The sequence below is a fragment of the Trichomonas vaginalis genome, chromosome III, assembly GCF_026262505.1.
Source record: "Trichomonas vaginalis G3 chromosome III, whole genome shotgun sequence".
NCBI classification, from domain to species: domain Eukaryota; phylum Parabasalia; order Trichomonadida; family Trichomonadidae; genus Trichomonas; species Trichomonas vaginalis.
The window spans coordinates 16,329,770-16,347,004 of record NC_067205.1 but is presented as its reverse complement, the minus strand read 5'-3'; the positions used below and the strand labels follow the sequence as shown (position 1 = coordinate 16,347,004).

Here is a 17,235-nt window from a genome sequence, read left to right as displayed (position 1 = left end):
AAAAGATAGTTTGAAATGAATAGAGATCAATTTTAGAGAATCTAAATAAAATATTTTTTTATTTCTTACCGATTTTAAGTGGACATTGCTTATCGAGTCTTGCATCGATGTCCTCGATTGCAGAAGACTCTTCTTTGACGAAATCAGCCTCATCGAAAATAGAATAAATGTTTGCTTCAACTCTACTACCTTTGTCAGTACGAACATAGTCTCTAGCGATCTTAGCGTTGATAGAACCACGGATATGGTCAAGATCCTTATCAATCTGATCAATTTCACCTCTGTACTTGGAAGCAACGCCCTCGAGCTCATTGAGCATATCTTCCATTCTCTTCTGAGTAGCTTCTGGGTCGTTGTATTCGTTTTCCCAATCTTGTTCAACGCGATCTACGTCGTCTCTCATCTTTGGATGCTTTTCATCATGGTTCTTGCCAATTTCCTCGCGGATATGGTTGTAAAGGTTGTTAAGACGCTCCTGTGCATCGTCTTCGATACGTTTAAGAGCTGGATCTGCAAATCCGTTTGGAGAAAGAGGTCCTTCTACAAGGATATCAGCTGTACGTGTAAATTCGCGAACAAGGCGGTTAAGTTCATCAGCGTTTGCATCGATTTCTTGATTTAATAATTTCATATTCTTTTCGTGATCCTTTTGGAGTGCTTTCTTGAGAGAGCCATTGGCATCAAGCATATCATTACCGAACTCATGGAGCTGGTCCATGCACTTGGCTGTAGTTTCGTTGATTAATTCTTGAGTCTTGTGACGTGTTTGGCTGAGTGAGTAGGCAACGAAGAAGCCGATTGATTGCTGACGCATTTCTGGGGATTGGAAGAGAGCATCTGTATCTTCTTCGGTAATTTTTGTAAAGTTGAGGCGTAATGAAAGCAAAACTGCAGCATCCATTCTTCTTTCTCTGAGCTTCATTACGAAATCGGCGTATTTCTGCTCATCGAAGTTTGGAAGCTTTTCGGCGTATGCAACAATACGGAAGAGAGGTTCTGGGTCAAATTCCATTAAGCGGTCATCATCGAGTGAATCCATGAAGACTGCACCAGCGCGTTTGTAATCTTCGCCGCAATCTTCATTTCTATCCTGCTTAATCTTCAAATCACCGATCGGATCAACACGAGGATAAACAGGATAGCCATTTTCACGGCATACTGTTGTTGCGTAGCTCTCAAGTGAAGGAGCTTCCCATTCACGTGCCAGTTTAAGAAGAGCTTGAGCTTTCTTTGGATTAATTTGGAATGTCTTTAATTGGCAGCTGGAAATAAATGCTACGAAAACTTCCTGATCAATTTCATCATTTTCGAATTTATATTTTTCTGGATTTTGTTCGTAGATTGTCTTGAATTTCTCGGACATTTTGCAGAAAATAAGAGGATCGACTCTGTATTTCTTGTTGTCATATATGATACTATAGTTCTTATTCGACGATGAACTCATTTGTGGATTATCGCCAAACTGACAAAATGTAACGGAGAGCCGTTACTTTACAATGTAAAGGGAAAATCATTTAATTAATATGTTTGATATTAATAATAACATTCTTACATCATAAGAATTTAATTTTACTCCGAAAAGATCGCTTATCATTACTATTTTTATTGATTTCGATAAAATTTGAACTTAACTTTAATATCCTGCCAAATTCAATGCAGCGTTTAGATACCCTCATGAATTAGGACAATGTGATAAATAGTACGGACAAATAAAAGCTATATTTATATCACCGAAGATATAAAATTCCTATCAATGAAAATAATTACTATGACCACTATCTTTTCAATGAATATTTAATAATTAATGCATTTTTGTTCTCTTAATTTTCATATTTTATCTGGTTGAATCCAATTTTGTGGAATATGACTTATTTTCATATAATACATTTTATTTTACATTATGTGGCTTTGATAGATGCATATAGCAGATAGATATTGAGAAAGATTAGATCGATTATCAAATCCAATATAAAATTGGAGATAGAGAACTGAAAAAATAAGTTAAATCCTCTAATGTATGATGATAGTATTCAAATTTGGCTCGAAGAAAGAACAATAAAAACAATGCGAACAAAAATCCAACGACTCAATGGATAATGATCCTTAAGGTTAAAAGAAAGTTATGAGCTTTGACATAATCCGATGGAAAATCATGGTGATAATTTAGACTTTACAAAAATTATTATAAAAAAACGGCTCTGATTCAAAAATAGAATGCAATTAATCTTTCGTGTTGGCTCTGCCGAAATCGGCAATGACGCAAAACCAGTCATTAAATGGAGCCGAGATTCAAAGTACGTTGCTATTTATGGAAACAATAACGTAGTTTTAGTGTATGACAAAAATGGAGCAAAACTCTCAACAATTCCAGTTGCAAATCCAAAAATTATGGACTGGGATGCTCAGTCAAAGATTTTAATCATCACAAGTGCAAATTCGAACGAAATTACACTCCATTACATGCCAAAAAGAGACACATTACCAATTGAAGCACCATTCGTCCCAACATGGGGTCAGTGCTCCAGGAGAGGCTCATTCCTCGTCGTTGGCTCTGATAAAGGCATGTTTTGGATTTGCGATCTTAATTCACGTCAATCTCAAAGTTACCAAGGCACACACGATTCTGCCATTGTAGGTGGTATTTGGAACTCAAAAGGACATATCTGTTTATGCTCTGAAGATAATTCAATCTCTGTTTCCGATATGAAAGGAAAAGTTCTCGCTAGATTAGATTTGGGCGATGTCCCTATATTCCCACAATTCGTTACAGTCGATTCTACGCCAACAGTTGCATTTACAACCAAAAATACTCCAACATTATACTTTTGGGATTATTTGAAGGGTAAAGAGCCACAGAAAGTCACATTAGAACCAAGTTTAGGTTCAATTGTTCGCAGTGGCATCTTGACAAATGGCTTAGTTTTCATTCAATTCAGTTTTGGTAAATTCGTTCTTGTAAACTTCGAATATCAGCAAGTTTTAAGCAGACACGCATTCTCATCGTCAGCTTCAGCAGCAGACATCATCAGAACAACAGCTATTGTCGGAAATGGAGCTTCTGTCAAAGTTATAAATATCGATGATCCAAAAGACATTACAGATGATCAAATCCGATTCCCAGATAATACTACAGGTACTGTCTGCTCGATTGCCATATCTCCTGATGGCTCATTGAGCTGCGTTGGCCTTACAGACAGCTCTGTTTTAATTTACTTAGTTGAAGTTCCAATTCTTGCAGCATCGAGCGGCCCATTAGCTGTATACAGCCAATCATTGACTTCTTTGACAGTTTACGACATGCATAAGAAATCATACAGATCATTCAACGTAGAATCGCAACCGCAGAAGATAGGTGTTTGCCTGAAGACTGTTGCCGTTGCATTCAACAACAATGTTTGGTTCTACGACACGAAAACTCTCGAACAAACGAATAAAGCAGAATTATCGGGAACAATCGACGATATACAGGTTAGCGACACCGCCTATGCAGTTATGCTAAGCGGAAAAGTCATGCTTAACTACTTTGATTCAACGAAAAAGCCATTTTCATTTCCAGATTTTGATACAGCCTCCAAAGTCACTGCTTTCTCATTAACAGGCTTCTTACTTCTCTTAGCGACCGATGATGGCACTCTGAGGATCTTTAATACCCGAAACCAAGCATATCTCGACGGATACAAGCATCCAAACGCCATTGTTGCAATCCAGCCGAACCTCAGCGAGACAAGATTCGTCTTCATCGATTCCGCCCACGGTGTCTACTCCTTCAACCCTATAAAGCGCACAGCGGTCCCAATTCTCGAAGAAGGAAGCGGTTTTGACGCTGTAGCTTCACTTTTTGACATCACCGACCGCAATGTTTTTGCAGTGATTGCACCGAAGAAAGTAGCCATATACCACATGACAGATCAGAATTACAATGGCCAATCCATCAGAAAACTCTGTGAAATGGAGATTCCTACATTAAAAGTTGCAATTGGAGTTTCGAATGGAACAATTATCTTCATTGATTCTACGTCACAAGAGAAATCTGTTCAGTTGACATCATATCAGTCGATTAATGAAGAAAAAGTTGATTCCGTTCGAGAATTGATTGCAATCAACAGACACAGACAAGCTCTTCAAATTGCAATCAAACTACAAGACAAAGCAATCATCAAAGAAGTTGCTGAAGCAGCTTTAGACGCCTTGAACATTGAGATTGCACAAGAAGGCTTCATTGCATGTGGAGAAGCGAACATGGCGAACCAATTAGAACCAGTTTTGAAGGAAGAAGAACTCAGTTATTTAAGAGGATATGTTGCAATGATGAGACATGATTTCAACACAGCTCAGAAGTATTTCATGGAGAGTTCAAGGCCACAGATGACATTGGACATGAGATCTGCTTTGTTACAGTTTGATTCCGCTCTCCAATTGGCTGAGAAATTCGATCCAACGCGAATTCCTTATTTATCATATGAAAGCGCTCGACAGAATGAATTAACAGGAAACTACGCGCAGGCATTCCAACAATACAAGAATTCATTGACAACAAGTGGTTTGAAACACCAATCTCGTGCTGGTATCATAAGATGTTTGATTTACACAGGAAAAGTCGAACAAGGAATGAAACAACTCGAGAAAACAAAAGACACAAATCTTGTTACTGAATGCGCAAGAATTCTTGAGAAATTGTCAGCGTTCCTTCAAGCTGCACAATTGTATGTACAAGTACAACAATACAACTCAGCCGCACAATGCTATTTGAGAGCAAACGAGTTGAATGCAGCAGCCGAATTATGTCAAAAAGTCGATGACGTGAAAGTTTTGAGGTCAATTGGAAAACAGTTGGAAAGAGCCGGCCAATTAGAAGGTGCTGCATCAGCATTCGAAAAAGGAAGTGAATGGGAATCATTGGTTCGTGTTTTGCTTAAGATCAATCTCGATAGAGCAACAGCAGTTGCAAGACAACATCCAACAGTTCAAGCTTGCAGATTAGTTGCGGAACATTGCATAAATTTGGGCAATTTCAGATACGCGATCGAATTCCTCATAATTTCCGGACAGAGCGAAGATGCATTTAGAATTGCTGAATTGCACAACAGAATGGATGAACTTGCTGATTTGATTGGCGACCACGGAACAGTGCAACAATACGAAGCACTCGGAAACTACTTCGCAGGAAAGAGTGATCAACTCAATGCAGCCAAATTCTTCGCTCTCGCTAAAGATCCACAAAGAGCAATGAACTGTTACATGGCTGATGGATCTCCTGCAGCTTTGGATGGTGCATTGGAGCTTGCAGAAAAGGTCCCAGACAAGAACTTGAGAGATGGATTACTCGAGTATTTGACAGCGAACATGAAGGCTGATGATTTGAGATATCTCTTGAGAATGTTTATCATCATGAAACAGTTTGATGAAGCTGCCGTAACAGCACAAAGAATCTCCGATGAATACAGGAACAGAGGTGATTACAAACAAGCAAGAGCAATCATCTTTGATATCATTCTTCAGTTGATGAATCATGGTTTCGCTGTTTCCGCTGAAATGAAACAATCTTTGTTGATTATTCATTCTTATTCATTGATTAAAGAGATGAAAGATCGCGATAGAGTTATCGAAGCTTTGTTATTAAGAAGAGTTTCTAAATATGCTTCTAAATTCCCAACACACGCTCCTCAAATCTTGGCAAAGACAGTTGCAGAATGTTCGAGAGCTGGATTCAAGAAATCAGCTTACGAAGCAGCAACAAAACTTATTGCTCCTGAATACGAAGGAAGACTTCAGCCTGATTTGATGAAGAAGATCGTTGCGACTGTTAGAAGGAAAGTTACAACAGAAGAGGAAGAACCAAAGACTCCTTGCCCAGTATGCGGAACAGCACTCGCTATATCAGAATTGTACTGCCCTGCATGCAAGACAAACATTCCTTTCGATTCTCTGACTGGAATGCACATGGCAGGTGGAGATTGGTGCGAATGTCCTAAGTGTAGATTCCCTGCTTCTCATAAACTTATGTGCGAATTGAAGACATGCCCACTTTGCAATGAACATATAGAAACTCCTGGTATTATTCAAAATCCAAGAATATTGTAAAAAAATTAAAAAACATGATTTTTTTTATTTAATTTCTTTTCATTTCTATATTTTAAAAGAAATTCCCATCAGTGATATTGTATACTATTTTCAACCTTATAAGTATGATAATTTAAAGCAATTTTATATTGAGATAAGTTCATATAAATTTTCATTTGTATTATTTTATTTTGAAAAAAGGTGGAAAATTGACTGATTTTTGATCGTATTTTGACACTTTTTGGCCACTCTAAAATAACACTCATTTTTTACATTTGATTATTATAACAGATATCATCATTGTTGAATATGATACTAATTTATTTCCACTTTTTATCAATGCAATGAAAAAATAAATACTGATATTTTTTTATTCTTAGAAGTTGAAGTTTAAAACATTCTCAATATGGAAAAATATTTAATAGTTTTAAAGAAGTTTCATTCCTCACGTGTGTTAAAAGGCATATATGCATAACTTAGGGAATCTTTGATTTCAGAAAAATGCATGCAATTGTTTGTATCGAAAAAGTCCATCTTTGCATTATATTCTAAGAAAACACATGTGTTCAAAGGAATTACATCAAGATCACTGCTTCTATTTTGAGGTTTTGCGAATCTTTTGATAAAAATGTATATGCCCATAACGGCTGATGCAAAATAAATAACTATACTTAAATATATGAGAATTATTATTTCCATTGATTCATTAGCATCAAGTTCTTTTGTTTTCTTGGCCTTTTTTTCATTTCTTTGTGTTCTCTTATCTAAAATATAAGCAACAACTGAAACAACAAGGGATATAAATGTCTCAACTCCACTCATAATTGTCGTTACTAAGGGAGGAACATTTGCTCCAAATGCTGCAGCAACTGGTAATAATGAAAATATAAAGCTCAGACCATTATTAAGGATTTCAATCCAATTATTATACTTGTTATTGTAAGGTTGAAGGAAGAAGATTAGAACCCCAAATCCCACATAAACAAATAATAATAATAACATTAATCCTGGAACATATACATTGGCTAATGTTTGAATGGTAGCAACAACAAGTTTATATAATAACATTACATGAATCCAATATTTATACTTCTCTTTATAATCTGTGAATAAGCTAGCCCCAGCATTTTCCATTCTGTATGATTCTTCTCCATAAGTTTTATGCATTAATCTTATTATTAAATATAAAAATATTGGATATGCAATAATATTGAAAATGATGCAATAAATAATTGGTGCAGCCATATCTGTATACCAAATATTTGTGACTGTTGCAAGATTGTATCTAAATCTTGGTGCATTATTACTATATGTAATTTTGTCATTGTAAAGACATGAAAAATACCTTGCTGAAGCAAATGTTCTTGGATTATAGGAGTATGGTCTTGAACCATTAGGGCAAACATTTTTGATCGTCATCATTGAGTTTAAAATTGATTGGAAAATTGGTAAGTAGATTGCGTTGAAAATTAAAAAAATCAATTTCATTACATTCAATCTTAAAAAGAATTTAATTCTTGTCATTATCCTTGCGCCGCATTCAGAAACTCTAAGAACTGCTACAACAAAGATGAGTGCTGCTATAATGAAATGAATAACTGCTCCTACGGGGAAAAATATTTTCTTCAAATTACTATATTTTTTAATAACTCCACACATCGCAAGTCCAGATGCTAAGAATACTCCTGAAACAATCAAATGAAGAAAACCTAGAAAATAGCTCTTTGGGACATGTGCAAATTCAAAATGACCTTCAAGGCATGAGGATAGATACCAATTAAGGATTATCAAGATAATTATTGCACCTCCAGCACCTGCTAATATATACCAGCTCTTGTTCAATGCCATGTCAATAATTCCAAGACCAAGAATAAAACCAAATGGAATAAGGAACATATACTTAATAACACCAACTCCTCCCATAAATAATTGCCCAACTATCATTATAACTATTGGGAGCAAAATACAATTAAAAACGAGTTTAGATGGAGCATCAAACTCTTCTGTTGCATTGTAAATATCAAATATTGTTGTAATCAAATTTATGAACAGATTTCCAAGTTTTTTGAGCCATAATGGCGGATGAAGCTTGAAAAATCCTAACGCTATTGCAATGTTTTGAATAAATATAACGAATGAATTTATTAATGAGACTAGAGATAACTCTTCCATGAATTTTTAAATGTAAAACGGTTTCATTGGATTTTCAATGATATTACAGTTTTAAAAGAAAATAGTCGTAATTTTTTACAAATCTAATCTCTTATACACAATGAGTTTTTAAAATTATTAAAGTCTTAAAATTTACATAAAAAATAATTTACAGAATCTGTTCTATGTAAAGTCGAAAATATTTTCCTGTATATATTTAAAATTTGTATTTTCCAATACAACAGATAAAAAAAATTTTTTTCCCACAAAAATATTTAATTTTCAAATAGGATCCCTATGAAAAGAACAAGTTTTATTTATACCTCTAGTATGCTTTTTCAGAAAGACAATTTATAAGTCGATTTATATAATTTTCTCAATTTTTCAGAAGGTATTTAAATTAAAAAAATGCTCATACTTTCTTCGATGTTAATCGAATACACTCATAGTTTTTATAATGAAAATGATCATTATGTAAAGTATGGGGGACCAGATCCATATAACTTGCATTTTACATCAGAAGATACTGCAATAATTAATTTTAGCCATTTACTCGGCAATGGTTAATGGTATAAATTATTCAAATCCTTTTTCTGTCGTCAATAATCAAACAAAATATTTTTGTCATTCTCCGCGTTGTGATCTTTCATTTCTTGGTATATTACCTCCATTAGAATACAATATAACAACATATGAACGTATGTCTATAATGGAGTATTTGCAATTTATTTTTACTCCTAAAAAAGCTAATATAGGGTGTCCAAAGGTGTGTTTAGCACAAACCTGAATACTGCGAATAGAAATAAACAAGTTACATATATATAAAGTTTATTTAAATATAATCACCATTGGATTCAATCACGCGTTCGCAGCGATCGATCCAGGCTTGAAAGACACGCTTTAAATCATCATGAGAAAATTGCTCAAATTGCTCTCTTACAAAATTTTCAAGATCATCTGGACTCGCGAATTCGCGTCCTTCAGCTCTCTTTTTTAGCGTGCCGAATAAATAAAAGTCAGAGGGTGCAATATCAGGTGAATAAATTGGGTTTGGAACAACTTTGACATTGTTTTCCACCAAGTAATTCATTACCTTATGACTTTTGTGAACTCTTGAATTATCAAAATGAATTGCAAACTTTTGTTTTTGTTGTTTGGATTTCTCAAACTCATCAGAATTGATAATTTGAGTAAGAACATTGTCAATTAGATACTGAGCATTCATCGTATTAGGTTTTTGAAGAATATCAATTGCGATGATGTCATTCACGCCCCAAAAAACCGACAACATCATCATTGGTGTGTCAATTTTTTTCTTCGGGAATGTTTGCGGATTTTCATCCTTCGGGATTCACATGATTTTGGCTTCTGTTGCATATTGAAACCAAGACTCGTCCCCTGTTACTAAAAAGCGAAACTTCTTGGATTGATACGCACCCAATATAGAGAAGAGCTCTTTCGAAGATTGGACTCTAGATTTTTTTTGAACTGAATTAAGGTTGTGCGGAACCCAACGTGTATACGCGTTTGTAGTTCAAATAATTGTGCAGATAATAACTGACTGTTGTACGTGGTATCTTTGTCATCTCCTCTATCCTTCTGAGTGATGCTCTTGGGTCTTCATCTAGCGCTTGAAGAATTGCTTTGATTTTTCTTTGATCCGGCGATTTTTTGTCAATTTTTATGATGGGCGCCTTTTTGTTCATGAAGTGATACATCCTAACATGATACGTTACAGTGGAATAGCTAGGAGCATCCATACCGAAGCATTTTACCAATGTCTCGTAGATTTTTTACAGTCTTTGCATTTTTTTGCAAGAGCGAGGATGTTTTCTTTATGATTCATTAAAAAAATGAAAAAAATCCCGCCAAAATTTCCTGCGAAACCGCCTCTTGTCTCAAAATTCATTTTATATCCAGGCATGGCGCCAAAATACAACTTACTCATCATATACATATATTCATATTTTTTATTATATATTTATAATCAGCATATATCTCCTTTAATAGTCTCATATAGAGCGCTGTGCTAAACGCACCTTTGGACACCCTATATCAAGAAATATATAGAGGACTACAATACAAAAGTATATTTCTCTACAAAGGATAAAGACGAAAAAACATTTTTCACTTACAAATATGACATTACAATCCTAAAACTTCATTATCTTGCTCAGAGAGCAACAAATGTTTACCATGTGGGGCGAACAGGGATGAATTATGTTTATAAATTTTTCTTTGATGAAGACTCTCCAAGAATATTGACATGGAAACAATATGAATATGATTATAATTATAGATTATTGGATTATTCCCAAACAGATGTAAGTTATTCTCTTGTACCTTATCTTTGGGAAAAACGTGAAACATATGTCCCTGGTAAAAGATATAATGGATTAGTAGAATATAAATTCAATGTTGAGCAATCAGATCCTAGTACACAAAACAATAATTTCCACTATTTCACTCCAGATTTGAGCCTTTTTATTCCAACTGGAATTCACACACTCGATGAAGTTAAAAATTTTAGCGAAAAGGAAACAGAAACTTATAGTAAGCATTATAAAGAATCTTATGATATTGTTAAAAATGTATACAATACTATATTAGATCCAAATTTGGTAATTATAAATGAAAGTGACGAGACTGTAGCTGCTGTAATGTATGCAATTATAGGAGGAGTACTATTTCTTTATGGTATTATTCACATGATATACTGGGGATGCATATCAGAAGATTTTGGTTTAAGCGAAGAATTGGAAACTGATGAATCCGACATTGGAAGTATCAATGATTCAGACAACTTATAATTATGAGAAAGCTTCACATTTATGATTTGGTTAAAGAATAAAACACTAGTTTTTAAAGAAGTTTGAATCGATTTTTTTTATTAATGACCAGTCTTCGCCGATATGAGATTATACACGATTATCCTGAATTTGATACAGATAAAAACGCTGATCATTTCAATTTTATTAATTGTCTATTTACAATATATAGTTTATCATTTAGGGTGTACTTACACCAATCTGACTTTATTACAAATTTTTGACAACGGGCGTGAAGCGTATTGTTGTGTCATACGAGCGTATGAACATCCTAAAAAAATTTTTCATTCCAACTATCTCATAAATTTTTCCTTTCCATGTGACTGCACATCGTTTGTCTATGAACTTATGAGAAAGTATACTATAAATAAATAAAAAAATTAATTAATTATTAAAAGGATAGAAACAAACAATTTATAAATCTCCTATTTGGGAATCACCAAATAGTTCAACAAGGTCTTCTTGGCTTGTTGCATGAATGATATTGGCTCCACTACTCGCATCATAATCAATTGTTGGCCAAACAAGTCCAATTATCAAAATAGATCCAACGGCCTGTATTATATAGTCAGATAGGAATGCAATTGAGCTAGTGGATATGTTTTCATTAGCAATATATGCCATTGTTATCATTCTTGGTAATGAAACTATAACAAGAACAATAACAGTAACGAATATCTTCGTCTTAACATAGGAAGAGCCGGTTTGGAAGTAAGCAAATAGCAAATGATGTAAAGTCATCGTCATCATCGTAATTTTGAAGACAATCGAAGTAACAAAGAAGAAAATCCATACAGCGTCGTTATTATCGAATAATTTGCCGAGGACAATCGAATCTGAAGTCAACATGAAGACTCCATCTGATATAATGAAAATCACTCCAATAACAAGCGTAGGAATGACTTTAGTTGACGACATGTATGTTGTAGATATAGTAAAAAGCACTAAATAGGTTAGCGATTGAGTTTCACCTTTGAAAAATAATTCAATAAGGTGAAATTTCGAACTATGATAGTTATTGAAGAGTAATAGGGATATCGTAGTAGATGTCATCAAGATAAGTCCAATTACTTGCGTTGCTTCGACTGAAGCTGTATTATTTATAACTAAAAATGCAAAAATGAATAAAACAATTGAACATTCGAAACTAAATGCTTTTGATACAATGTATGATAATCTTTCGAACTCTTTGCTGTTATGTATTTCGAGAATTTGCATTTTTGTTGTATTTCGAAAAACTCCAGTCAAAAATACTTGACCAATCGCAAGAGATATATTGGATGCAGTCGTAGTCATCAATTCCGTCCTTCCATATGGAATTGATGAATAAGATCGATGAATTCTTGATTTTGTATTTCCAATTTTAACATCAATAACTGATTCTAGGGCAAATTTCTCTTCTAGTTCATGATTTTTATCAGACTCATCGTATATGTTTAAGTATACTGCTAACCTTTTCGCATGAATTGTTGCTTTAGTTAAATGATAAATGATGTGATAGTCATTTATGCCATTGGATTGCGATACTCCTTCAATGAATGTAACTTTGTCGGCGTTTTCTTTCGTAATCATCGTAAATTGAGTTGAAATTACGATTGTAATAAAAGAAATGACGCACCAAAGGAAGTAAAATTGCTTATCTCGCTTCTCCATAGGTGCTGTGTAATCATATTTATTCTGTGTTGGCACTTCTTCGGAGAAAAACAAAGGCATTTTTTTAAAACTTTAATTTAAGGTTAATTTAGTTCAGATATTCCAGGGACCGAAACATAAATTATTATCAGCTAATGTATGAATTATATAAAAATTTCTCCTTTTTTTCCCTAAAAGTAGTCAAGAATTTCCACAAGGTTGAATTTTTCTTTTCAATTAACACCAATTAAGATGAAGGGTTGGATAATTTTTAGATAGAAGATAATACACTCGATCAAAATAGTGATTCATTGAATTCACCGGAATCGTTGTTTATTTCGACTTTATTCAAGCTTTAAATCATATCAAATTGAGTCATACGCTCTTTAGATCACATTCATATTATGTAATCGAAAAAATTTGGACGATTTCATTTTATTAGAAAAAGATCTGAAGTATCTTTAAAAATATAACACACAAAAATTTTATAATACAACAAAAACATCTATAAAACGGTATTTTTCAAAACAGTAATCTACTTTTTGTACATTTTAACAGTTTCGCCAGGGCATTTCATAAAAGCAGTAAGAGGAACGCCAGCTTTAGTTAGTGGGCGGATCAACATCGGGTCTGCTTTAACGGTGCAGACAATTCCTGAATTTTTGAAAGAATTTTCTCCAAAAACTGTAAAAATACTCTTAGCTTTGAGACTACCAAGCAGTGTACAGTTGAAAAATGCGTAGTCTCCTACGTATTTTACATTTTTTGGAATCGAAATTTTCTGGATTTTGGAATTCATGAATGCGTGATCGCAAATCTTTTTGATACAAGTCAAATTAATGGTAGAAATATTGGTGTTGGCCATTGCATATGGCTCTATTATAGATGTACGTGGATTTATTTGAAAAACGCCATCAATAAAAGGCGGAACAAACAAAATCCTTTCCTTTGTAATAGAGTAAAGTCCGTTCTCAAATACAAAGTATGGATTTGTTGGTTCAACTGAAAATGAAGCTAATGGAACGTTTTCAAAGGCACGTTTACCGATTTTAGAGACTCTCTTCGGTATGGAAAATACTGTTATATTCGTATTTGCGAATGCTTTTGATTGGATGATAGAAAGATCGCCATCTTTCGTTAAATAAAGGGTATTTATGGGAGTATTGTAAAATGCACCCTTTCCAATAAGATAAACAGATCCTGGAATCATAATGTAGCTGAATAAACAATTTGAAAAAGAATAATTTCCGAGAACTTTAATGTTTGGTGGTAATGATAATCTACTAACACCTGAATCTTTGAAAGCAGAGTTTTGAATGATCCAAAGCTGATTGCAATAACTGAAATCGAGAGCATCAAGTTTATAACAACCTGCAAAAGCAAATGGCTGGATGCGCGTAAGCATAGTTGCTGAAGAAAAATCTACGGAGATTAGTGAATCTTTGCAATTTTTGAAAGCAAACGAATTTATTAATTTAATATTTCGTTTCACTTTGAATCTTTCAGTTCCTTCCGGTACGTTATCAACAGTTGATTCCAAACTAACTGATATATCTTTCGGATACGAAACATTTTTCTCAAGAAGAAGGAAGAATAACATATTGTCACTTTTCACAACTTTACAAATTTCAGACAATTGAAAGGTGGTTGAATAATAATTCCAATGCAATAGTTAGTTTAACACTTTCCTTTACAATTGAATCAACCTAAGAAGTTTCGCTGGGACCGACTTGATTTCAAATGTTGAAGTTTTAAAATTAAGTTGGTTTGTTTCGTCAACTTCATAAGGTATTATCCAATATGAATGTTGGACCATTTTATTAAGCGATAATTGTATTCATTCACTTTATTACTAATAAGTCGAATTTATCTAAATCTCTGGAATCCATATTAAAATTTCACACGCCGAATCTGATATAATAGGATATGACCTTGCTTATAAATAGGCAAACATTTGTCTTATCTTGCTAGGCTGGCAATTATGATTAAAGTAATTTTCAATTGGCACTTTTTCAACATGTTGACTTGGTTAAAAATGAGTTAAAATGTATAAAATAAAATAAAATATATCTGATCATGATTAGGGCGACGATAGGTAAACTACTCAAAATTAACCTTAATCATGCTGCAATGCGTGGAATGGAAAGTTTCAAAGCATCCAATATATTAACCTTAAAAGTGTTTTTTTGGGTGACTTATCGTCTCCCGCACACCCTTAAGAACATATGTTGAATCATGTTACATTTTTGACTTCAACAATCTAAGTACAGTGGGTGTTCAAAACTCGATAGTACGCCTTCTCAATTTTTAATGAAGTTAAGCATTCGTGTACTAGAGGGGGACTTTTAGATCCAGATACTAAGTTAATAAGTAATTTTCATATGATTTTGGAATGTCTATGCAAGTTTTAAATATTTAAACGCAGAGATTTCTAAAATTGCAAGATTCTAACATATTATTACATTTGACAAATTATGAGATTTTCAATCTAAATCAAATAGTGGAAATAGTCAATATAATTAAATTATTATACAATAGACAGAAAAATATATATTTATTTGTAACAGAGCTTAATTCAAACCCAACGTGGGAATTTTGACATTTGGTTGACTTAAGAGCAACAACCTCTTTCCGATTTAGTTTTCCTCCTTTGCTTTTTAGATGGAGAAAGACTTAATCCAGCTTTGACCATTATATTAAACAGGAGTGGTAAAATTTCATCAATATTGGTACAATTTTTAGCTGAAACTTCAATGTATGTTGCTGAATGTTCAGAAATCCATTTTTCTGCCTGATTTCTAATCTCTGAAGGGTCTTCTGCTAAATCCAATTTATTTCCAATTAATAATATTGGATTATTTTCACCAGCAATAGACTGATACAAGTTAAGCCATTCTGATACATGTTCGAGTGTTTCTATTGAGTTTAAGTCGAAAACGATTATTGATGCCTTTGAATCGCGATAGTATACAGGGGCAAGAGATTTGTATTTCTCCATTCCTGCAGTATCCCATATTACAAAGTTATATTTTTGCTGATCTTTTTCGAAAGGAATTTTAACCATTGAAGCACCAATAGTAGGTTCATATTCAGTAGAAAACCTGATTTGAGCCATTGCGTTTGCAATTGAAGTTTTTCCCACGGCCGAATCACCTATAAGAGATATGTTTAAATTCATTGCTTTTTTGTTTTTCATCCCCTTTTTTATAACATATTTTAAAAGGGGGGATACATCAATAATAGGTAAATGCTTTTCAAGCTTTAAAGAATTGTGACATAATGCTATGAAGGAATCGAAATGACTTTCATTATAATCAGCATATCATATTTCAAAATTGAATCCAATATGGAATGATATAAGCAATCTAGATAAAAATGGAATGATATATAATAAAACAAAACAAATAAACAATTTATACTAAACAATTCAACATGCCATCAGTGAACTTGAATAATTTGATTGCGCCCTCAAGCTCTGGGAAACTATAGCGTTGTGTAAGCATATGCTTTGGATCTTTTAGGATCAAACAAGCATATTTCACAAGCCTTTCAGCGCAATTTCTAATCTGAACTTTATCCTGATTATGAGAATAGGATAGTAAACGTGCGAGAGGACAATACTCACCCAAACATATTTTACCCAGACAAATTGCTGCCAAAGCAATTATTTCTGGGTGAAAATCGAGGAATTCTATATACCATAAAGATACTTCTGCGAAAAAGTTTGCAGCTTCTATTATAACTTGTTCTGCATCAATAACATCTATATATCTTCGCAAAAATAACTTGGTATGTGGATATGTGAGTTGAAAATCTAGAGCAACTAAAATCTTCTTTTCATATTCTATGAATCTATCAACAGTAACACCTTCAGTAAAATAAGATGCCAAGTCTTTTAACTTTGGAACACTTCTCTCTTCCATTTTGGAGCTCATCCATAGTGCGGTAATACCGGCTAAATGAAATTCCTTCCTCGGAACTTTTTGAACGGACAAAAGGGCATCAAAATATGTAACAGCTTGATAAAGCGTGTTTGAACACATGCGATACTCTTGAAATATGTAGACTATCCAAGTGATTACACTTTTTCTTAAATCATCAATAGGTTTTGTGTAGTGGGAGAGAATACTCTCGGAATTTATAAAATTTCCGGAATCGTCGCTTCTTGCAATGCTGAAAATTTGATCTGCATATTTTGCAAGTTTTGTTTGGTTGTTGATATTTTGCTTATCCAAATCAAACATGTTTTGATATAAATCATCGGAATCATCTTCCTCTTCAATTTCAGGATCACTATACTCGTCAAAAGAAGTAGTATTTATCTTCCTTATCTGCTCCATCCTAGAGCGAAAGATTTCTTCTGCTGTTTGCGGCCTTTTCTGCAGTTGGTTAATGTTTGCATTCTCATTTAAAGTACGCCGCATGATTATATTTTTAAACGGACATGGCTTTCCAGTATCGACATATCATATATTTTTAAGGAAATATGATATGAGTACATCATAAACGAGTATTAGAAGCGACAAACTCTTTTCAAAAAACATAACTGATTTTTGGAGAAAAA

At 33.7% G+C, this 17,235-nt stretch overlaps 8 protein-coding genes and 1 pseudogene across 9 annotated transcripts, besides 2 other annotated features; 2 read left to right on the top strand and 7 right to left on the bottom strand.

Annotated features, from left to right (window-relative positions):
* TVAGG3_0712550 (Potassium Channel Kv1.1, Chain A domain-containing protein) lies at positions 1-1,464 on the bottom strand (the record flags this gene model as incomplete). Its single annotated transcript, XM_001580791.1, has 1 exon — positions 59-1,444. The coding sequence occupies one exon, from the start codon at positions 1,442-1,444 to the stop codon at positions 59-61; it is 1,386 nt and encodes a 461-aa protein (XP_001580841.1).
* A 680-nt stretch (positions 1,465-2,144) lies between these two features.
* Positions 2,145-6,095, top strand: TVAGG3_0712540 (osmotic avoidance abnormal protein 1/WD repeat membrane protein family; the record flags this gene model as incomplete). Its single annotated transcript, XM_001580792.1, has 1 exon — positions 2,215-6,081. The coding sequence occupies one exon, from the start codon at positions 2,215-2,217 to the stop codon at positions 6,079-6,081; it is 3,867 nt and encodes a 1,288-aa protein (XP_001580842.1).
* A 403-nt stretch (positions 6,096-6,498) lies between these two features.
* TVAGG3_0712530 (uncharacterized protein) lies at positions 6,499-8,232 on the bottom strand (the record flags this gene model as incomplete). The annotated part of the gene is made up of 1 exon (XM_001580793.1): positions 6,499-8,232. The coding sequence occupies one exon, from the start codon at positions 8,230-8,232 to the stop codon at positions 6,499-6,501; it is 1,734 nt and encodes a 577-aa protein (XP_001580843.1).
* Positions 8,233-8,963: 731 nt separating this feature from the next.
* Positions 8,964-10,264: a mobile genetic element.
* TVAGG3_0712520 lies at positions 9,044-10,168 on the bottom strand (annotated as a pseudogene). Its single transcript has one exon. A coding segment is annotated over exon 1 (1,125 nt).
* A 160-nt stretch (positions 10,265-10,424) lies between the features above and the next one.
* TVAGG3_0712500 (uncharacterized protein) lies at positions 10,425-11,021 on the top strand (the record flags this gene model as incomplete). Its single annotated transcript, XM_001580794.1, has 1 exon — positions 10,425-11,021. One exon carries the CDS (start codon positions 10,425-10,427, stop codon positions 11,019-11,021), a length of 597 nt encoding a protein of 198 aa, XP_001580844.1.
* Positions 11,022-11,442: 421 nt separating this feature from the next.
* On the bottom strand, positions 11,443-12,753 carry TVAGG3_0712490 (uncharacterized protein; the record flags this gene model as incomplete). The annotated part of the gene is made up of 1 exon (XM_001580795.1): positions 11,454-12,752. One exon carries the CDS (start codon positions 12,750-12,752, stop codon positions 11,454-11,456), a length of 1,299 nt encoding a protein of 432 aa, XP_001580845.1.
* Positions 12,754-13,168: 415 nt separating this feature from the next.
* Positions 13,169-14,288, bottom strand: TVAGG3_0712480 (ribonuclease inhibitor domain-containing protein; the record flags this gene model as incomplete). Its single annotated transcript, XM_001580796.1, has 1 exon — positions 13,207-14,271. The coding sequence occupies one exon, from the start codon at positions 14,269-14,271 to the stop codon at positions 13,207-13,209; it is 1,065 nt and encodes a 354-aa protein (XP_001580846.1).
* A 467-nt stretch (positions 14,289-14,755) lies between these two features.
* Positions 14,756-14,885: a mobile genetic element.
* A 327-nt stretch (positions 14,886-15,212) lies between these two features.
* Positions 15,213-15,876, bottom strand: TVAGG3_0712460 (GTPase protein; the record flags this gene model as incomplete). The annotated part of the gene is made up of 1 exon (XM_001580797.1): positions 15,283-15,849. The coding sequence occupies one exon, from the start codon at positions 15,847-15,849 to the stop codon at positions 15,283-15,285; it is 567 nt and encodes a 188-aa protein (XP_001580847.1).
* Positions 15,877-15,994: 118 nt separating this feature from the next.
* On the bottom strand, positions 15,995-17,211 carry TVAGG3_0712450 (cell division; the record flags this gene model as incomplete). Its single annotated transcript, XM_001580798.2, has 1 exon — positions 16,085-17,095. One exon carries the CDS (start codon positions 17,093-17,095, stop codon positions 16,085-16,087), a length of 1,011 nt encoding a protein of 336 aa, XP_001580848.2.
* Between the last annotated feature and the right edge of the window lie 24 nt (positions 17,212-17,235).